Source organism: Typopeltis vanoorti, chromosome 21, assembly GCF_054136105.1.
Source record: "Typopeltis vanoorti isolate ZY-2024b chromosome 21, IOZ_Tvanoo_1.0, whole genome shotgun sequence".
NCBI classification, from domain to species: Eukaryota; Metazoa; Arthropoda; class Arachnida; order Uropygi; family Thelyphonidae; genus Typopeltis; species Typopeltis vanoorti.
The window spans coordinates 97487072-97510768 of NC_143569.1; the positions used below are offsets into that span (position 1 = coordinate 97487072).

At 39.1% G+C, this 23697-nt stretch overlaps 1 protein-coding gene across 1 annotated transcript in view; it reads left to right on the forward strand.

The window, feature by feature from the left end:
- LOC150095132 (apolipoprotein B-100-like) overlaps positions 1 to 23697 on the forward strand; it is a 297535-nt gene that overhangs the window by 240898 nt on the left and 32940 nt on the right. Inside the window, exon 16 of the mRNA XM_090411200.1 lies at positions 13467 to 13718. Coding sequence (XP_090267326.1) covers positions 13467 to 13718 — 252 coding nt within the window. The remainder of the gene's footprint in view (positions 1 to 13466; positions 13719 to 23697) is intronic.

The following is a 23697-nucleotide window of genomic DNA, read 5'->3' on the forward strand; positions in this document are numbered from 1 at the left end:
GAACTTCCCAGTGTCAACCCTGTAACCACCTCTCAACAGTTTAAAAGTCTCAATCATATCACCTCTCCTTCTTCTATCCACCAAACTCTGCAGTCCACATTCCCTCAGCCGATCCTCATAACTATCCTTGTACAGTCCTGAAACCCACTTTGTCATCCGTCCTTGTATCCTTTCCACAGTTAATTTATCCCCTTCAAATCCTGGGGACCAAATCTGAGAACAATAGTCCAAGTATGGTCTGATCAGAGACTTATACAATGGAATGATAACCCTCTTATCTCTGCAAGTCAGTGTCCTTCTCATAATTGCAGCAATCCTCTGTGTTACCTTTGCAATATGTCCCCTAAACTTCAGGTTTCTATCAGTCATCAATCCCAGATCTCTTGTCTCCCCTACTTCCTCCAGTATAACTCCTCCCATAGAGTATGCAGCATCCCATCGATGTTTCCCAAACCTCAAGACCTTACATTTTGCTGCATTAAAATGAAACTCCCATTCATTTGCCCATCTATCTAGCTTATTCAAATCCTCTTGCAGGGCTACCACATCTACATTATTACTAATAATCCTTCCCAGCTTCGCATCATCCGCAAACAACTGAATATCCCCTTGCAATCCACTGGCAATGTCATTGATATAAAGGTTAAACAATATAGGTCCTAGTACTGAGCCCTGTGGGACCCCACTTGTAATCCTCTGTCTCCTTGAAACTGCTCCACCATACACAACTCTCTGATACCTATCAGACAGCCAATCCTGAATCCAGTTGACCAATCTGACATCCAGACTCATGTGCTGCAACTTAAATATCAGCTTATCATGTAGCACTCTGTCAAATGCCTTTGCTTAGTCTAAGAAAATTGCAGTATATGCCTTTCCCTCATCTAATGTTCTTGTAAATTTATTATAAAAGGCCAGTATATTACTAAAACAAGAGCGCCCTTTCACAAATCCACTTTGACTCTCACAGATAACATTACCTTCATCTGCCCAATGCTGTATAGGGGCCTTCACTACTTTCTCCAAGATCTTAACAACTACTGATGACACACAAACTGGTCTATAATTAGACACTTCCAGTCTGTTACCACCCTTATGCAATGGCATTATCTTACCTTCCTTCCATTCCATGGGCACCTTTGCCGAAGCCAGACTTTCATTGAAAAGCCAGGTTAAAGGCACTGTCAATTCCCTAGCACATTCTCTCAAAACGTAGTGAAATACCATCCAGTCCCAAAGCTTTACTGACATCCAGAGTACTCAGTATCTGAAACACATTCTCCTCCTGTACCTCTAAACCTCAAACCAGCCCTATCCCTCTAGCATTAAAACTGACTCCTCTAGGATGAAATACTCCAATAAAGTGTTCATTGAACAATTCCACTATGTCCTCTGCATCAGTCACTCTATTCCCATTTTTATCCCACAATATCATTCTTCCACAGTCATTTCTCCTCCTACTGGCCACATAGCTAAAAAATTCCCTAGGATTTTCTTTGGATCATAGGGCTAATCTCCTCTTATATTCCATTTTCGTCTTCCTTACCATACTAGTCACTCTTCTGGCCTGTGTCTTACATTCTTCATGCATCCTCTCTTCACCCGTCTCCTTGTATCGCTTCCAGCCTCCTTTTCACATGCAATTCCTGTTTAATATTGTTTGTCATCCACTTTACTCCAAATTGTGTCCTATTCTTCACTCGTGGTATACAACTAACCATTGCTGCTAACAAATATTCTTTCACAATTACCCATGCACTAATGATATGCCGACCTTCCAATTTCTCCCTCCATGAAACTTCCCGAAGTTGACGTCTAAGACTATTATAATCACCAGCATTATAATTCCACATAAGTTCCCGTCTCTTTGATTTTGCTTCATTAAACGTACAATGATTCCACAAGTAAGTTATACAAGAAGATATACAGTAACTTATGCTACACCACAATATCAGGTTTTTGTTTCTCCAAGAAACATATTTCTCACATATATAAAAACATTAACAGATAGATATCCACTTCTTATTGGAGCATTGGAAGATTTAACAGGGCTAGAATATGGATCTTATTGTCCCCCTCCCTCCTTGGGTCATTCTGTAATATCCAAAGAGATGCAGAAGGGAGAATCATGACAATACCAACAAAACAATTAGACAAAATTCTTCGAAGAATTAGTCATAATTACACAGTGCCCATACATCATAGCATCTGGAGACTAGGATTGTATTGAAAATCGCACATTAGACAAAATAGGAGGACACCCCATAAATGGTAAAGTGGAATATGCATAGTTAAGGATTGAAGGACTTGCAATCTTCATCTCCAGGCTTACACATACATGAATCAAGGTATTGGTACCCATCTTGATCGAATTTATCTGTTTATCTATCACTTCATCTCTTACAAATATGGTAATTCAGATATTTTGACATCAACATGTTAGATCATAATACAGTTCTGTTAAATTCCTCATGGAACAAGTAGAGGGCAGTTCTTGACCATGGAGACTTAGACCAAATTTCCTGTTGCTCCTTTCAACAAAATTAAAAACCCTCTGTTCCTATTAAAATAATGTTACTGGAACTGGGATATGTGGTTAAAATTCAAACAAGCAGTAAAACAAAATATAATTGAGTGGGTGGGTGGGGGGAAGAAACAAGCTTTCCTCAAAAGAAAAAAAAAGTTACAAGACCTACATAAAGAGAGAAGCTGGTTTGTAAGAAACCAATGCAATCGTATGGAATGCAGCAACATCATTAGAAACATTAATATAGAGATAGAAGTGGAAAGGCAGAAACAAGTGGAAGAAATAACTTTTAAAATAATAATATAGCAGTACTTAGCAGATAGCCCTTCAGCAGCATTTTTCAATAGACAATTCACTAAATTCCATAAAGAAAGGACTATCACTCAAATCTGTGTTGATGGTGAAGACATGTCCACCACTCAACACATCCGTGACTCCTTTCAAAAATACTATAAAAATTTGTTTGAAGAAAATAGTACTCTGGGAAATTATAACTCTTGAAATTATTAATGGCTTTCCTGTTCATATCCAAGATGGGCTCAATGGGCCCATTACAGTATCGGAAGTTATTACCACAGCCTATAAAGAATGCTAGAAAAGAAAATCCCCAGGACCTGACCTGATAGTCTGGTCCTGGGGATTTTCTGATCTGGGTCTGGGGATAGAACTTTACGTGAGGCCTGGCATTTTATTTTTCCCATTCTATTTATACTGTTTTTTTATAATTCTTTTTAGTTATACTGTTTCTGCTATGTGATCTACTCTGCCTAGGTAATTTGAAAAAGCAGCCAATGGCATTCTATCAATAGACCTTACTTAAGCATTTGATGATGTCTGGAATCCCTTTCTGTCCCACATCCTCCAGAAAATTGGTGTGGGTAAAAAGCTGCTATTCATTATTAAAGGAGCCTATTCCAATTCAACTACTTTCCTCCTCGTTAATGGGTTACTATCAGACTCAGTCAAAACTCAAAAAGGAGTCGGGTATTGTTGCACTCTTAGTCTATTACTCTTTGTATCTATTCTTGAATCGTTTTTGCAGGAAGTCAACAATTGATAGCACCATCTGGAAGTAAATGCAAGTTCCTTAGTCCTCCATGGAAGAGTGTGTGGTGCAGTCATCACTAATATGATTCAAAGTCTACAACACGGCACCGCATATGAAAAAGGGTGTTTGTGAAATTCCCCCCAGATGTAATAAGTAGTCACAGCAGCTTGTCTAATAATAATAAGGTGCCAGAAATCATTCTCATTGTTATGCTAAGGTGTCCATGAGAGTAATGTGGTGACTTTGGCTCCAAACTTGCAAACAATAATCTGCAACAGGGAAGAGCAGAGCCTGCTCGGGATTGTGGCTCGACTATTAAAACATTCGAGCCACAATCCCAAGTTATGCCTATTAGTTTGTTTATTACATTGTTCCTGGGATATCTTTAACTTATTTTTTTCCATATTTTTTCAGTAGGTTAGACTCATCAGAGATGGAATCAGAGAATAAGAAAAATGAATTTCTTGAGTTTGTTATGGACAACAATCTTAGGCAGTATGTAATGGAGGGTTAAGGGTCTTAGCTCTAGTTATATCATCAGAAGATGTGATTGTGAAATGGAATGTCAAATCATCCCCTGGTTGGTGAGTGACCATGAATTCATTACCTGAGTAGGAGGCAGTCATATACGAGGGCACTAGTGGGTCAAGCGCTATGGACGTGTTTTAAAGAGCTCCTGATTCAGATAAGTTTTACTAGGAATAATTAAGTATATATGCGTAATTGTTTAAGTAAAAATGGCTGTAAACGTTGTATGCTACCGATATTATTAGTGTGGGTTTTTTTTCTTGCTTAAACTAAATACGAAATTATTAATATTAGACCTAGTAACCTGCAGAGAAAAAAAAAAAAAAAAAAAAAATGGCGGCGACATTGTCATTCCATGATTTTAATTTGGATTTCAGTCGTTTCGTTAAGTGTGAGGTCTGTTATATGTATTCCTTCGATTACATAAATGATTTGTGGATGTTTAGTGCGGATGGAAGAAGGGTGTGTGCGAAATGTGACCTGAACGAGGAATTGATGAATGCGAATATGAAGTTGATGACAGAAAGTGCTAGTACCGATTATGTCGCGAGTGCACGTTTGAAAGAGAAGGATGGTGGGAAAGACAGGCGAAAAATTGTTAAAAAATCAGGAAAAAAGAAAAAGAGCGATTTGACAACCGTAACGGATGTTAAAAGGGACGAAAGTGAGGCGGAAAGAAACGAAATTGAGAGAACGAATGAAAGTAGAAATGGCGTGATGCAGAAATCGCAAGTAAAAAAAATCAAAAGAATGAATGATAGCGAAAAAAGAATGACTGATGGCGAAAGTTGGACGCATGTTGGAACGAAAGTACTGAACCAAAGAAAGATGAATGACAGTAAAAGTGAGAAGAATGATAGTGAAAGTTGGGCATATGTTGGAGCGAAAGTACGGAAACAAAGAAGGATGAATGAGAGGGAAAGTGAGAAGAGGGGGTCGAGAGTTAGAAAGTTAGAAAGATTTAATGATAGAGAGAATGTGTCGCGAGGTTCGGAAGGTGAATTGGATTGGATGAAGCAAGAAATGAAATGGATGTGGAATGAAATTAAGAAAACTATTAAAATAAATCATGATGGCATGAAAGAGTTAACAAAAGATGAGCGAGTGGCGTTGTATGGCGACTCCATTATTAAAGGTGTGCTAGAGGATAAAATGCACAAGGTATGTTTTCCAGGTGGTAAAATGAGTAGAGTGATTGAGGCATTGAATATGAGGCGGGAACGAGCAAAAGAGTTAATTGTATTAATTGGTACAAATGATTTGAGAGAGAACAAAGAGCATGTCAAAATGAATGTCAGAAGACTGCTTGGAAAGATAAAGGAGAATAGTGTGACAGGAAGGGTAGTCAGTGTGTTGCCTAGGTATGATTGTGGTTAAATGAGGCGGAGAGCAAGGATTACGAATGATATTCTGGCTGAAATGTGTGAGGAGATGGGAGTACAGTTTGTTAATGTGTGGAATGAGTTTGAGGGACGAAGTCAGCTGTATGGGAGCGATGGACTGCATTTAAGTGGTTATGGTGTGAGTTGCTTGGAGAGACTGCTGCTGGAAAGTGGAGAAGTGAATAGAGAGAATGAATCAGATCGAGAGGGGAGTGATGTGGAAGAGCAGGAGAGTAAGACAGGGGAGATTGAAGAAGTGGAAATGAATGGGGAAGTGAGTGGTATGAGTATAGAAAATGAGAGAATGGGTGTGCAAGAGGAGCAGGGAAACGGGGAGGCTCAGGGTGGACAGGGATACATAGGGTGAGAAAGGTGGATGCTCCAAGAGGAGGTGAGAACATGTGTAGGCAGGAAAGTAATGGGATGATCAGGGATCAAAAGGAAACAACAGATGGAATTGCAAAGGGTTCTAAAATGAAGAAGCAGAAAGGGAAATGGCCCCAGCCCAGCATGGAGAGATCACATCGAGTGAGTGGTATCAGTGGAACTAGCTGTAGATCCAGAAATGAGTTGTTGAGTTTGTATACCAATGCTAGAAGTATAAGAAACAAGGCGGATGAAATGGTTGCACTAATTGTGTCTGTGCACCCAGAGATTGTCGGAATAAGTGAGACATGGTTAGATGAGGATGACATCCTGACAGGAATAGAGATGGAAAGGTATGATGTGTTTCGTGAGGATAGAAGGGGTAAAAAGGGAGGGGGAGCGCTATTGATGATAGAGAAAGAGTTATGTATATACAAGGTAGAGATGCAAGAGGGAAATGGGGCCAGTGGTTTTGAGGCAGTATGGTGTGAGATAGAGGTGAATAGAATCAAATACTTGGTGGGATGTTGTTATAGACCTGGTAATGTGGATGGTGGTGATAGTGAAATGTATAGTCAAATAAGCCAAGCAAATAAGAAAAGGGTGATCATTATGGGTGATTTTAATAATGGCAATATAGACTGGAATGAAGAGATAGCAACTGGAAGTAAAGAAAATGAGTTTCTTGAGTTTTTGAGGGATAACTACCTCAGACAATATGTAAGAGAGGGCACACGAGGATTAAGGGTTTTGGATTTGGTCATCTCATCGGAGGATGTAATTATCAATGATTTTTCAAATCATCCACCAATTGGTGAAAGTGACCATGAGGTGATTACTTGGGTGGTTGCCAGCAGTGCAAGGACCCCTGTGAAAAAAGGGTATATTATTATTATTATTATTATTATTATTAAACAAGACCTCATGGAGTCAAAGACTCATCTAGGAGGTCCTTTTATCTCACACACATCTCATCATACCGGGTCTTAAACACATTCAAACTCCTTGCAGACACCACACTCTCAGGCAAGGCATTCCAATCATTCACAACTCTGCACGAAAAAAACCTGCCTCTCACTCCCCTACTCACACCCTCTTTATACAGTTTCCAGGGATGACCTCTGGTTCTCCCCTGATCTCCCACTATTCGCTGTAGAACTTCTCCACCATTGATCCTATAGCAACCCCTTACCAACTTGTAGGTCTCTATCATATCTCCCCTCTTCCTTCTCTCCACTAGTCTCTGCAAATTACATCTTTTCAATCTTTCCTCATACTCGACATTCCAGAGGTCAGAAACTACCTTAGTCAGTCGCCTTTGGACCCTTTCCAACATCTCCTCATCCTTCTGAAAACCAGGTGACCAAATCTGGGCACAATAGTCCATGTGTGGCCTAATCAAAGCCTTATACAATGGAACAAGAATCTCCCTACTTCTACACGTCAGTGTCCTCCTCATCATTCCCAGAAGTCTTTGTGTTGTCTTCACAATTTTGGCGATGTGACCCCTAAATTTTAGATCCTTATCCACTATCACTCCCAGATCTCTTATTTCCTCTACTTCCAACAATATATTCTTACCAAGCATAAATTCTGCATCCCATCTTTGTTTTCCAAATTTTAAAACCTTACATTTTGCAACATTGAACTCACACCCCCATTTGCTTGCCCAATCACTCAATTTATTCAAGTCTTCTTGCAAGGCCACAACATCTTCACTACTCTTTATGGTTCTTCCCAACTTTGCATCATCTGCAAACAACTGAATATCTCCATCCAAATCTTCGCCAATATCATTAATATACAAGTTAAATAGTAATGGCCCTAAAACAGATCCCTGAGGCACTCCACTAGTGACCTTCCTTTTCCTGGATATTGCACCCCCATACACAACTTGTTGATACCTATCAGATAGCCAGTCTCCAATCCAATGCACTAATCTAATATCCAACCCCATCTGCTCTAGTTTGACTGTCAACTTATCATGAGGCACTCTATCAAAAGCTTTTGCGAAATCCAAGTATATTACTGTGTATCCTTCTCCTCTGTCCAAGGAAGCAGTCATTTATTGTAATAAGTAAGTAGATTACTAAAACACAACCTCCCTTTAGCAAATCCATGCTGTCCATCAAAGATTATACCATTGTTGTCAACCCAACTCTGGATTCTAGCTCTCACAAGCTTCTCCAACAACTTAACCACAACACCCGACACACAGGTAGGCCTATAGTTTGATGCTTGAGTTCGATCACCTCCTTTATGAAGTGGCACAATCTTGCCCTCCTTCCACTCTTTAGGGACTTGACCAAGTGCAAGACTCGTATTAAAAAAATATGTCAAGGCAGGTGTCAACTCTCTGGCACATTCCTTCAGAATACGCGGTGATATATTATCAAGTCCCACAGCCTTATTTACATCTAGTTTACTCAACTCCCCAAACACCTCTTGCTCACTTACAGTCAGTCTCTCCTCCCCATCATCAACTGCTCTTAATCTCTCCATGAAGTCACATTCACAAGATTGAAAGATCTTTATGAACTGCTCATTAAGTATCTCCACCACACATTCTGCAACAGCTGTCTTTATACCATTTCCTCCAATCAATGTCATCCTTACTTCTACTTCTTTACCTTACCTTACTTCTTTACATCATAATCACCCCCCCCTTGTAGTTCCACATATTGAATATGTGGAACTACAAGGGGGGGGGGTGATTATGAAGAGCTCAGGAGACAGCTTGCAGGTATATCATGGAATGAGGAGTTAGTTGGAAAAGAGATCAATGCAGTTTGGGGGATTTTCAAAAAATATTTAGTAGATGCAATGTCTAAATGTATACCATGGTTAAGAAGGTTAAATAAGGTAGTTGTGAGATGGATGAATAAAGAGATTAAGCATGCAATACAGAGAAAAAGGGCATTGTGGAGGCAGCATAAGAGAAGTGGAAGTAACCAATTTCATGAGGTCTACAAAGACCAGGCAAGGAGGGTGACTTGGTTTGTGAGAGTAGCTAAAGAGAGGTATGAACAGCAGTTAGCTAATGAAGCTAAAAAGAATCCTAGGGAGTTCTTTCGATATGTAGCCAGCAAAAGAAAGAATGATTATGGAAGGATGTCATTGATTGGAGGAAATGGTTTAAAGACAGCTGTTGCAGAATGTGTGGTGGAGATACTTAATGAGCAGTTCATAAAGGTCTTTCAATCTTGTGAATGTGACTTCATGGAGAGATTAAGAGCAGTTGATGATGGGGAGGAGAGACTGACTGTAAGTGAGCAAGAGGTGTTTGGGGAGTTGAGTAAACTAGATGTAAATAAGGCTGTGGGACTTGATAATATATCACCGCGTATTCTGAAGGAATGTGCCAGAGAGTTGACACCTGCCTTGACATATTTTTTTAATACAAGTCTTGCACTCGGTCAAGTCCCTAAAGAGTGGAAAGAGGGCAAGATTGTGCCACTTCATAAAGGAGGTGATCGAACTCAACCATCAAACTATAGGCCTATCTGTGTGTCAGGTGTTGTGGTTAAGTTGTTGGAGAAGCTTCTGAGAACTAGGATCCAGAGTTAGTTGACAACAATGGTATAATCTTTGATGGACAGCATGGATTTGCTAAAGGAAGGTCATGTTTTAGTAATCTACTTACTTATTACAATAAAGTGACTGCTTCCTTGGACAGAGGAGAAGGATACACAGTAATATACTTGGATTTCCAGGAAAGTCACTAGTGGAGTGCCTCAGGGATCTGTTTTAGGGCCATTACTATTTAACTTGTATATTAATGATATTGGCAAAGATTTGGATGGAGATATTCAGTTGTTTGCAGATGATGCAAAGTTGGGACGAACCATAAAGAGTAGTGAAGATGTTGTGGCCTTGCAAGAAGACTTGAATAAATTGAGTGATTGGGCAAGCAAATGGGGATGTGAGTTCAATGTTGCAAAATGTAAGGTTTTAAAATTTGGAAAACAAAGATGGGATGCAGAATTTATGCTTGGTGAGAATATATTGTTGGAAGTAGAGGAAATAAGAGATCTGGGGGTGATAGTGGATAAGGATCTAAAATTTAGGGGACACATCGGCAAAATTGTGAAGACAACACAAAGACTTCTGGGAATGATGCGGAGGACACTGACGTGTAGAAGTAGGGAGATTCTTGTTCCATTGTATAAGGCTTTGATTAGGCCACACATGGTCTATTGTGCCCAGATTTGGTCACCTGGTTTTCAGAATGATGAAGAGATGTTGGAAAGGGTCCAAAGGTGACTGACTCAGGTAGTTTCTGACCTCTGGAATGTCGAGTATGAGGAAAGATTGAAAAGATGTAATTTGCAGAGTCTAGTGGAGAGAAGGAAGAGGGGAGATATGATAGAGACCTACAAGTTGGTAAGGGGTTGTTATAAGATGAATGGTGGAGAAGTTCTACAGAGAATACTGGGAGATCAGGGAAGAACCAGAGGTCATCCCTGGAAACTGTATAAAGAGGGTGTGAGTAGGGGAGTGAGAGGCATGTTTTTTTCGTGCAGAGTTTTGAGTGATTGGAATGCCTTGCCTGAAAGTGTGGTGTCTGCAAGGAGTTTGAATGTGTTTAAGACGCGGTATGATGAGATGTGTGTGAGATAAAAGGACCTCCTAGATGAGTCTTTGATGCCATGCGGTCTTGTTTAATAATAATAATAATAATAATAACAATAATATGAGAACTTCTGTGAAGAAGGGATGCATGTGAAACTGTCAGGCTGGTGAATATTAAAAGCTTAGGAGACAACTGGGAGCTATGCATATAGCAGTGAAAGACAAGTTGAGTTAAAAGATAGCAGATGCTGCTTGGACATTGATCAAGAGCTATTTAGAAACAACAGTAACTGAATATATTCCAAAAGTGAAAAGGCTAAATAAGGTAGAAGTAAAATGGGTTAATGAAAAAATAAGCAGAAATCTCGAAGAAGAAGGAACTATGGAGACAACAAAAGACAAGTTGGTTTCTTCTACCTGTCAAATGATAGTTATAAAAAAAAAATGATTATAGAAGAATTAATCTGTTTGAGACACTCACAGATTGGTAAGCGATGCAAAGATATAGTTGAAGTATTCAATGAGCAGTTTGTCAGAGCACAGCATGAGAAGTTGGAGTATACAGGATATGATGTCGGAGCTGATGGAGAATGAGCAGGAGATATGAGGAGAGAAGTGGACTTGATGTTATTAATGCAGTAGGAATTTACAATATATTGCTGCATGTCTTGAAATAATACTCTTAGGAAATTAATATCACCTTTGGCACAGCTGTTTGATATGAATCTTGCAACAGAGCAAGTCCCTAAGGAAGAAGGTGGGAAAAACTGTTCCACTTCACAAAGGGGGGGGATAGAACTAAGACTAAAAATGATGTCAATCTGTGTGTCTGGAGTTGTTAAGGTGCTAGAGAAGTTGATAAAGACTATGAGTCAGAAATGAGTTGATAATATCAGTATTCTTTATGATGGTCAGCATGGGTTTTTTAGGGTGAGTTCATGCTTTACCAGTCTGCTTACATATTATAACAAAGTGACAAAATTTGATAGACTGCCACATGACAAGCTGGTAGCTAAATTGAAACAGTTGAGATGAGAACTATTTTTTTTATTACTATTATTATTACGGGTATCTCCATGGAGTCAGTAGACTCATCGCGAGAGACCCAAACTATCAAAACAATATCTGTCATATCTGTTCTTCAATTCATTTACAGATGAAGAACTCACAACTGAGTCAGGCAATGCATTCCACTCATTCACCACCCTCCAGGCAAAAAACTCGTTCTCACACCCTTGTTTACCATACTTTTCCTTAATTTCCAGGGATGACCTCTTGTTCTTCCATCACTATCACACAGCTGAAACATTTCCCCTGCATCAATCTTATAAAAACCTTTTAGTAATTTAAATATTTCATATCCCTTCTTCTCCACCTATCAACCAACCTCTGCAATCCACAAGCTGTCAATCTATCAACCTAGGGAGCATTTTTTACATCACTCACCAACGTAGTCACTCTCCTCTGTGCCCTCTCCACAACCTCCTCATCTCCAAGGAATTCAAGTTACCAGACCTTGGCACAGTAATCCAAATGTGGAAGTATCAACGCTTTATAAAGGGGAATAATAACCTCTTTGGATGTTAGTGTGTTCCTCAATAACCAAGTAATCCTATGTGCAATCTTCGACACCTTAGCAATGTGTCCCCCTGATCTTCATCTCCCTATCTACCAACACCCCCCTAAGTCCCTAGTCTCATCAATCTCTTGGAGTACCATTCCATCAATGTGGCACACAGCTGGTAATCTTTTAATCCCAAAATGCATAACTTGACACTTTTCCACATTGAACTGACATCCATTTCCTTTTGTCCATTTTACCAGCTTATTTAAATCATCCTGCAAACTCTCAACATCAGTTTGATTCTTTATTGCGCTACCCAACTTTGCATCATCAGCAAACAACTGAATATCTCCCTTTAAGTCATTTCCTATATCATTTATGTACAACTTAAACAAGAATGGCCAAGCACAGAGCCCTGAGCCACCCCACTGGTCACCTGCCTCATCCTGGACTCTGCTCCTCCATACACTACCTTCTGGTATCTCTCCCTGAGCCATTCTCCTATCCATATCACCAGTTTAGTATCCATCCCCATCTGCTCCAATTTGTGCAACAGTATTCCATGAGGTATTCTGTCAAAAGCCTTAGCAAAGTCCATCAGATGTTATTCTATTATAAAAAGCTAATAAATTGCTAAGGAAGGATCAACCTTGAACAAAACCATGTTGGTCCCTATAGAGTATCATATCCTGATCCACCCATTGTTGAATTTTGTCTTTAACCAACTTTTCCAATACTTTTACCACCACTCCCGAGATGGTGATTGGTCTGTAATTAACTGCTGCAGTTTTAGAGCCACCTTTATGCAAAGGAACAACTTTGCCTTACTTCCACTGCCTAGGGACCATACCAGAGTTCAAACTTTAAGTTAAATAACCAAGTAAGAGGCGTTGACAATTCCTTTGCGCATTCACGCAAAAGCAGAGCTGATATTCCATCTAAACCTACAGCAGTGTTCTCATTTAAATTTTGCAATATACTATTCTTAACTTCAATTCTCACATTAGTTATTGCTACAGGTACAGAGAGAGATATTCTCACTTAGGTGATAGACTTTTGAAAAGTGATCACTCAGTAGCTATACTATTACATCTGAATTAGTCACCTCGATACCATCAGCGCCCACTAAGGTTATCCTTCCGAAGTCATTCTTCCTTTTACTTGTCACATAGCGGAAAACTCTTTGGGATTATCCTTGATCTCCTTCACTAAGGTCTTCTCATAATCTGATTTAGCTTTTCTTACTATGCTGGTAGCCTTCATTTAGAGATTGCGCTGCTTTACTTACTTATTGCCTTACTTCTGCTGTGGTTTTAAATTCAAGAAAGTAAGCATGAATCTTTTTTTTTTTTTTCAGTTGTAGGGAAGGAAACAAAATTCTGATGTTAAATTTGTATTGATTTTAAATTATTGCTCTATGTAACATTAAGCATATATACATATACAGCAATAATTTCCTCCATTTCTTTTTCTTTTTAGGTTGGGAAGATATAGTAATCTGGATGAAAAAATCAATGCCTAAAAGTTCAGATCAGGTTGGTGCATGGTTCTTGCAGAATCTCATGGAGTTTATTCAAAGATTAATGCCTGGACATACACCTCCATCGCAAACTAAAAGAGTCACCATACTAGATAAAACAGTTGAAGAGCACATTCAAAAGCTACATGATCTTTACTACCAAACACATAAGAAAGTCAATCCATTCTTTTTAACATATCTAAAGATACTTGGTAAGTTCAAAAAGCAGTAATTATATAGTACTGTTTATGCTAAAATTCTTTAAGGTGCTTAATAAATATTGCAAAATAGAGTCAACTGTCACTATAGCAGTTTTCTAGTGAATTTATTTTATCACAGTATTGTATCTATGAATTTTCATTATTGTTATTATTAATGTCTTCACCTCCATCTCATCTTATTAATGTCTTACCTCCATCTCATTGAACCATTCCTTAAACTCATTCACAGTTGCTACACTCACCACACTTATAAGCAAAGCTTTCCGCTCACAAAGCATTCTCCATGCAAAGAAGCTTCTTCCTCTCGCCCCCCCCCCCCCATTCACATCCTTCTTATACAGCTTCAAGAGTTGCAGATCAGAGTTGCTAATGTAACATGTGGTTTGAATATGAAGGCCATATTAATTAGCAACTCTGATCCATTCTCCTAATTATAAACTCCATCCTCTAGCATATCCTGGAATGTATGAAGTTCTTTGTTATTGTGACTTGGCCTACTATGGACAGACAAGAAGATCTGGAAAATCATCAACAAATTTAATACATTCACTAGTATTATTATGGCAAATCAGGTCTGGCAAACCACACTTTGGACATCCCTTCACACAGGATTAGATGGAAGAAAACCAGTGCTATTTAGAAGTCATTACAGATCAGAAAAATTATTTTTAGAGTCAGCCATGGCTATGAAGCATTCTCCTAACCTGAACAAGTTGGGTTGCATTAATTTGTCAAAAAGGTGGGAGACTGTAATCTTAAGATCAACTCCTACATAGCTGTAATACTTCTTTTTTTAAAGTCCTAATTTTGGTGCCCACTAATGTGGGCAATCTTTTGTCCATTAAATCTTTTTAAATCTTTTGTCCATTACAAATTGAATAGTTTCACTTATTCATTCTCACATGTAAAGTCTAATGTACTGTTTTGCGCTCTGAAGATGCTGGTTTAAATCCAGTGAAATATAAGTTAGTTAATAAACATCTTTTTTTTTAATAAATAGTCAGTTGAACAGTTCCAGAACTGTTTTCAGCAATGAAAAAAAAACATTGGGACAAGTGCATTGATTCATATGGTGAGTATTCTGAAGGGGACTAGAATATATTATTATCAACTTTAATAATTTTTTTTAAAAAGCAATTCTTTTTATTTTTGGGTACCCCTCATAAATAAATAAATCTTTATGTGTGTGTGTGTGTGTGTGTGTGTGTGTGTGTGTGTGTGTGTGTGTGTGTGTGTGTGTGTGTGTATATGTGTGTGTGTGTATATATGTGTGTGTATATATGTGTATATATATGTGTGTGTGTATATATGTGTGTATATATATATATGTGTGTATATATGTGTATATATATATATATATGTGTGTATATATGTGTATATATATATATATATATATATTATTATTATTATTATTATTATTATTATTCAGGCCTCCAAGGAGTCAAAAGACTCATCGAGGGAGGTCCTTCCTAAGACATAAAGTCTGTCAAGACTCATCGAGGGGAGGTCCCCCCCTGAGAAACACAAAGTTTATCATACCACTCTTTAAAGTCACTGACCGTTCTCGCTCCCACCACTCCATCAGGCAATGCATTCCACGGCTCAACCACCCTCCACACAAAGAAACCACTCCTTACCCTCTTGCTCACAGTTTCCTTTCGTAACTTCCAGGGATGGCCTCTTGTCATCACTCCTTCCCGCTGATCAACCAAGCGAAAGAACTCCCCAGTGTCAACCCTGTAACCACCTCTCAACAGTTTAAAAGTCTCAATCATATCACCTCTCCTTCTTCTATCCGCCAAACTCTGCAGTCCATATTCTCTCAGCCGATCCTCATAACTATCATTGTACAGTCCTGAAACCATCTTTGTCATCCGTCTTTGTATCCTTTCCACAGTTAATTTATCCCCTTCAAATCCTGGGGACCAAATCTGAGAACAATAGTCCAAGTGTGGTCTGATCAGAGACTTATACAACGGAATGATAACCCTCTTATCTCTGCAGGTCAGTGTCCTTCTCATAATAGCAGCAATCCTCTGTGTTACTTTCACCACCTTTGCAATATGTCCCCTAAACTTCAGGTTTCTATCAATCATCAACCCCAGCTCTCTTGTCTCCCCTACTTCCTCCAGCATAACTCCTCCCATAGAGTATGCAGCATCCCATCGATGTTTCCCAAACCTCAAGACCTTACGTTTTGCTGCATTAAACTGAGACCCCCATTCATTTGCCCATCTATCTAGCTTATTTAAATCCTCTTGCAGGGCTACCACATCTGCGCTATTACTAATAATCCTTCCCAGCTTCGCATCATCCGCAAACAACTGAATATCCCCCTGCAATCCACTGGCTATGTCATTGATATAACGGTTAAACAATATAGGTCCTAGTACTGAGCCCTGTGGGACCCCACTTGTAACCCTCTGCCTCCTGGAAACTGCTCCACCATACACAACTCTCTGATACCTATCAGACAGCCAATCCTGAATCCAGTTGACCAATCTGACATCCAGACCCATGTGCTGCAACTTAAATATCAGCTTATCATGTGGCACCCTGTCAAATGCCTTCGCCAAGTCTAAGAAAATTGCAGTATATGCCTTTCCCTCATCTAATGCTCTTGTAACTTTATTATAAAAGGCTAGCATATTGCTAAAACAAGAGCGTCCTTTCACAAATCCATGTTGATTCTCACAGATAATATATATATATATATATATATGTGTGTGTGTGTATATATGTGTGTGTGTATATATGTGTGTATGTATATATGTGTGTATATATATATGTGTGTGTATATATATATGTGTGTATATATATACAGGGTGTTCGGGATAAATTTGACATATTTATAATTAATTATATTTTTCCGTAAGTTACATGTATTAACACACACTTCTCTTCATTTAAAAGTTTGGACCCTTCTTCATTCATATACAAGATGTCAGAAAGGATGGATAGCTGGAACCCACCTGAATCATGGAAGAGAATAACTTGTATCATGATGATTCGTGCCCGCCATCAAAATAAGGATATTACGACTGCTGCCCAATGCTCCCTGAATACAGTAAAAACAATCAGGCATGAACTAGAGACTTGCAATGGTGACTACGAGGATGTAGCAAGAAGAAAGATCCCTAGCAGACGATCTGATTGCGTTCGTACAGCAGAATTCCTCGCAAATCTGCAGGAACAGGTGTTGAAGAACCCTGGCATTGGAATTCGGGCTTTGTTCGTGGAGTTGCTAACTGTAGTCAAGCCCTGGATAACAAGGGTAGCCAATGGTAGGCCGTATGTATGGCAGCAGGATTCGGCCCCTTGCCACACCTCTGGGAAAAGTCAAAAATGGTTGTCTGAAAATTTCGACGACTTCACCAGTCCAAATGTTTGGCCTCCAAACTCCCCAGACCTTAACCCCATGGATTATTTTGTATGGGGCGCAGTTGAAAAAGACACCAATCGCACTTCCAGTAATACAAAAGCCCAGTTAATGGATAAAATTAAAACAGTTTTTGCGGCCCTTCCCAGGGAGACTGTAGCATCAGCTTGTTCGAGGTTCCGAAGAAGAATTGAAGCTGTGATCGATGCTAATGGTGGTTATTTTGAGTAAATCTTGTTGATAGTATTGTAATTAACTCTGCCTGTAATGTTTTTTTTGTCAATTCATTAAATTTAATAGATACAAAGAAGATTTTCTTTTTCCTTACGAAACTGTCAAATTTATCCCGAACACCCTGTATATGTGTGTGTGTGTATATATATATGTGTATATATATATATATATATATGTGTGTGTGTGTATATATATATATGTGTGTATATATGTGTGTATATATATATATATATATATGTGTGTGTGTATATATATATATATATATATGTGTGTGTGTGTATATATATATAGAGAGAGAGAGAGAGAGCTATGGAATTAGATGATGTGGTTCCATGAAAATTCATCAAACGTAGTTAATCGAAAGACAGTCCACATGGTTAGCCTAGTGGCTATGCGCTTCATAACCATATGCCTGGGGAAGGAGTGTCCTAGGTTTGATTCCTATCGACGATGTGAGGAGCTCAAAGATCTTCCTCAACCATAGCCAAGTTAGCCAGTCTTGGGCGTCGACAGCAGGGTTTTTTCCTCAGTTTATCCTGGGGCTTTTCCTCCTGTTAAGCAGGCAAACTGGCTCCATGAACACACACACTTCGACAGACATGGGATACCACCAGGAATAAGGTGCAACCAACCTATTCCATGGGATTATTGGTTACGGAAGCTTACATGGTAAAATGTGAAGCCTGCATGAAAGTGTAACGTACGATGACGATGATATATATACAGTAAAACCCCGAAGTTACGCGGTAGGTGGGACCAACAAAAAGCGCATAAGTCGAATTTGCATAACTTGGGGTATAATTTTGCATGTAATTTATATATACAAACATACAATTGGGACCAAAAGTTTACAAAAACATCTATTTTTAAGAAATATAATCATAATTGTAGTTTTTCGTACATAAAAAAAAGAAAGTTATTTCGATGTTGATGGTTTCATAAAATCTAATAGATTAGTCTGATGGCATAATGTCTTTTTCTTGTCACGCAAAATTTTTTCATAGCAAGCTAATGATTTTTTTATTCCTTGCCTTGTGGCTACAATTCGTTCCTCGTTAGAATCAATGTCCTCCAAAATCTGTAAACCTTTCTTTTATGATTGTTCTTACTGTGGATTCCTGTAGATCAAACTTCTTTGCTAGCTCACAAATTTTCATTCCATCTTCAAAATCCTTAATAATGTTGAGTTCTGTTTCCAAAGTCAATGTTTTTCTTTTCTTGCTAGCAGTAGAAGAACCGGACTTGCTTCTTTTGGATGACATTGTTATTTTTTATATGATTTTTATCAAGAACATAACATTAAACAATTGCAAGGTTTGTAGACTATAAAAATCGTGTATGAATGGAGACCGCGGGAAACACGTCAGTGCTTGTTCACAGCATTGCGACAATGGTGAATGTGGCCGGCACATGAAAGATACAACTAGTGGTGAGGTGGGATGGTAATATGTACATATAAGAAGCTGCATAACTCCGGATTCACGTAACTCGGGGTATGACTGTATATACAGTTTGTCCCAAAATTCATGCAAAATTTAAATTTAGTGCCATTTGTGCGGTAAAGTGTTGCCAACGAGAAAAAAAAGACAGCGTGACAGCTGACAGTTCAGGGTTATTAAAAATGGAGCGCTACACGAAAGAACAATGCATTTTCATTGTTGAGCAATATTTTAAAAATAATGAAGGTTTGGCAGCTACAGTTCGCAATTTTCGTACAAAATATGGTTGGAATAGTGATTTAACTTCATCAACTGTGAAAAGATTAATTAAAAAATTCAAGGAAACTGGATCAATTAGTGATCTTATACACTCTGGCCGTCCTTCAACAAGTCATTCAACAGAAAACATCGAAGCAGTTCGTGAGAGTGTTGCTGAGAGTCCAGGAACATCAATTCGGCACCGTGGTCTTGAATTGGGCATTTCGAGAAGCTCTCTACAGCGTATTCTCATGAAAGATTTGCATCTTTATGCTTACAAAGTTCAATTGACTCAAGAACTGAAGCCTACTGACCACACATAGTGAAGAGAGTTCGTTGAATGGATTATTCCAAGTGGAAAAACTCAACAGTTGATGTAATTACAGGGATAGAATGTGAAGGGTTTATAGGAAGACAGGAAGGATACTGATGATGACAGTGGATGAATTGTTGCCAAAAAGAATAGGAGATAGGCAGGAGGGTAGCTGTTCATTTGAAGTAGTTTCATTAGAGATCAAGGCCAGTAAGACAAAATATACAGTTAGTTGTTGCTATAGGCCAGGGGTTCCACAAATGACCCGGAACGCATACATCGGAAAATTAGTACAAGTTGAGTGATTATTATGGAGGACTTCAAGTATGGAGATATATAGACTTGAAGGAAGAAAGATCACATGGCAGGGAGCAAACGGAATTTATACACCTGTTGAGAGATTATTGCTTGAGGCAGCATGTGATGGAAGCGAAGAGGGGGTGTAGGAATATTTGAAGGAATATTATCCATGTATACCTTTCTGACAGAATATTCCTCAAGTTTTACAGTCTCCCAAGTCAAAATCGCATGGTTACTTTTGGAAATTGGTGACAATGTGACCTCCTTTGATTATGGATAGCTCTTCTGATACTACAACCAAAGGAGGCCACATTGCCACCAATTTCCAAAAGTAACCATGCGATCTTAATTTGGGAGATTGTAAAACGTGAAGAATATTCTGTCAGAAATGGTATACATGGATCTAAAAGGCAGATGATTATGAGGAAGCTTAAATTTGTGCCATGGCATAAAACACTGCAAGAGAAAGATGTTAGTAGTGCATATAGGATAGTGAAGGGTTATCTAAATGAAGCATTTTTAAATTAGGAATTAGATGGATGAGTAATATCATTAAGCATAACTGCAGAGAAGAAAATGCTTTGGAGAGTATATAAAGAGAAAGGTTACCAGCAAACTCATAAACAGTAGAAGGCTCAGGCAAGAAAGATAACTAACAAGGCAAGGAAAGCAAAATCAGATTATGAAAAGAATTTTGCCAAGCAGGCCAAAGGGAATCCTAAAGAGTTCTTTCACGATTATTAACCTTAATGAGTGATGATGGTCACAAAGTGACAGAAGCAGTTAAAATAGGTGAGTTTCTGGGTGACCACTTTGCAAGGGTATATCATCTAGTGAGGTTACTGCTGTAGCATATGCGACAGACACTGATGTGCCAATTATATATTTGGTTTAATCCTTTATATAAGTGTAAGCAAACAAAGTTTGCACCTGAAATATTTTCAGGACTGGGGCAACTCTTGGTAAAGGTGGTATAACTTCACATCACTTGCCTTAGTATCCCATAATGCAAAACACATATCCTTATGGGTATGTAGGGAAGGGTAGTGTCCCTTCCCATCATGCTATGCATTATGGGAAGGGACACTACCCTTCCCTATATTATGTGTAGGGTTACATCTTGAAAAGCTCATGAGATCCCCCTGATCACCCAACAATGAGTGACCCAGAGGATCATTTAATTCAGTGGTTGTTCCCCTCAGTAACAGGCTCACCCCATCACTGAGAAGAACTCTCAGTGTTGGCTCTACCCAGCGGCAGGCTCACCTCACCATCGAGCAGAACTGCTCATCTGAGGGGCAACAGCAACAGCTGAGCCTCAGTTAACTTCATGAGCTACAGCATTGCCATCCATTACCCTTCTACATGGGTAACAGCAACAGCCAAGCCTCAATTAAAACTTCATTGGCTACAGCATTTTGCCATCCATTACCCTAGGCAGAAACTCTGCTTCCCTGGAATCAAGTCACCAACCAGTTCAACCTTTATTCAGGCCTCATCAGTGGGAGCCAGACCCAGAGGTGGTGATACTAATTTGGAAGTAATGCAGAAGTCATATTTCCATATACCAGTTACCAAAAGGTGTCATGCCTTATTATTAAAATTCTCTGGATGATGGAAGTTTTTTCACTTGGTTATGCTAGCAATTATATATTTGGTTTAATCCTTTATTCAAGCGTAAGCAAACAAAGTTTGCACCTGAAATATTAGGACTGGGGCAATTCGTGGTAAAGGTGGTATAACTTCACATCACTTGCCTTAATATCTCATAATGCAAAGCACATATCCTTATGGGTATGAGGCAATTTTTGGCAGCTAGTATATGGAAATATACTAGTAGTATATTTCGTGTATAAGTAGGGATACCAAGGAACTTTTAGCTAAATATGAAAAAACTGAAGATCCAACTATTGTTAAGGAATTCATAGCAATGCTCGAAATAAACAGAAACGAAAGATGGATTTCAACCATCCATGAACTTGACTTCACCAAATCTAGCTGGAAAAGCTGGTCACTCCTGAGAAAATTTTGGAGCAGAACCAACAACATACAAACCACTAGAGATAACTACTTATCAAATGGCTAATCATTTACTGAAAACCTCCAAGATTAGTCCCAGCTCTACCAGGAAAATAACTGTGCAATCTTCCATCAGAAAAAAATCTGATGGCCTCTGAGCTTCCTGATCTTGAGCAGCCAGTTTCTCTTGAAGAGGTACAGGAAACCTTAAAACTCACCAAGAATGGCAAGGCTACAGAAGTGGATAGTATCCTTGAGTTTCTAAAACATCTTGGCCAATGAGGTCAAACATGACTGGCTGCCATTTTATCAAAAATTATAACAACTAGAAAACTACCAAAACCACGGTGGAAGCCAAAACAATTGCAGTGCCCAAACCAGGGAAAAATCCAAATAATGTCAAAAATCTATGACCTATTTCTTTTCTTTGCTCCACCTTTAAGCTCTTTGAGTGACTTCTTAAAAGAATTTCCCTATTCATTGAAAGAGCACTCCTGATTAAACAAGCTGGCTTCAGGCTGGGAAGAAGTTGCTGTGACCAGATCCTGTCCCTGACAACATAGATTGAAGCAGGCACTCATAAGAAACTTAAATTCGGAGTCACTTTTATTGATCTAACATCAGCTTATGACGCAGTCTGGATCAGGGGCCTCCTCCTAAAACTATGCAATATCATAAGGTGCAAAACAACTTTCCAGCTTTTTGAATTCATTCACTCCAACAGAAAGATCACAGTCCATATTGACGGAGAAAAGAGAAGGCCCAGATTTCTCCACAATGGTCTTCCACAGGACTCTGTGTTGTCCCCTTTACTATTTAATATCTACACATCTGACTTACCACATACCAGCTCAAGCAAATCCTACACCAGTCTACCTCCTTTGCCAACCTGCAAACAACCTTGAATACAGACCTGAACATCCTAGAGGTGTACTTCAAGACCATCTGTCATCTGGAAAAGCAGTGGTACCTGAAGCCAAATCCAACAAAAACTGTGTCCACAGCATTCTCTGAACAATGCAGAGGTGAATCGACACCTCAACCTCTCTTTCTGTGGCAAAAAAAAGGTAGAGCATGCGCCTTACCTTAAATGCCTTGGAGTGAGCCTGGACAGAAGCCTAACCTATAAAAGGTCCATCACCAACCTGTTCAACAAAATTAAAACAAGAAATAATATAATCTCACAGCTTTCTGGAACAACCTGCGGTTATGGTGCTGATGTCTTAAAGTTGTCTGCACTAGCCCTTGCATTTCTGCAGCACAATACTGTGTCCGTCTGGGAAAGAATTGCACACACTAACATTATAGACACCCAGCTAAACTCTACCATGCACACAATTAGTGAAATGCTGAGAAGCACCCCTCTCCCATGGCTGACGTCCTATCTAACATTGCTCGACCATATATATGGAGAAGACATGCCTCGATTAAAGTATTTAATATAGTAATGAGCAACCTACTCCTGTCCCTGCACCAGACTCTTTTAAATCTACTTAGTCTTCACCAAAATCAAGAAAGCCTTTCTGGTCCATGGATGAACTTTCCTCAGCTGCCTTACCATCAACATCTGACATGTGGAGAGAACACTAATCCAACAATCTTCCAACAAATGGTTTCCTGGTTGAAGATCCCTTTGCTCTGCAGCCTGGTTTTTCCCTTCCTAGGAAGATGTCATCTGTCAACAGGATCAGAACAAACCAGGGCTGCATAAATGGAGACTGTCAGACCACCCTTATTGTGATTGTTCCCTTGTGGCCCAAGGTGCCAATTTCATGGTTGTGGCCTCCAGGACATCCACGAGGTAGCAGATGAGGCACTAGATTGGTTTCTGGTCTGGACATTGACCTGTAGCTACTTTTACCATAAGAATAAATAAAGGGGAAATATACGCGTGGATAGGCTTATGTGTTCGTCAGACATGTTATGATAGGTTTCACGGTATAAAAGAACACAGATGGTTAAGCAAATAACTATTTATTAACTTAAGGCTAATATTTCGCTGGTCTTATATCCAGCATCTTCAGAGCA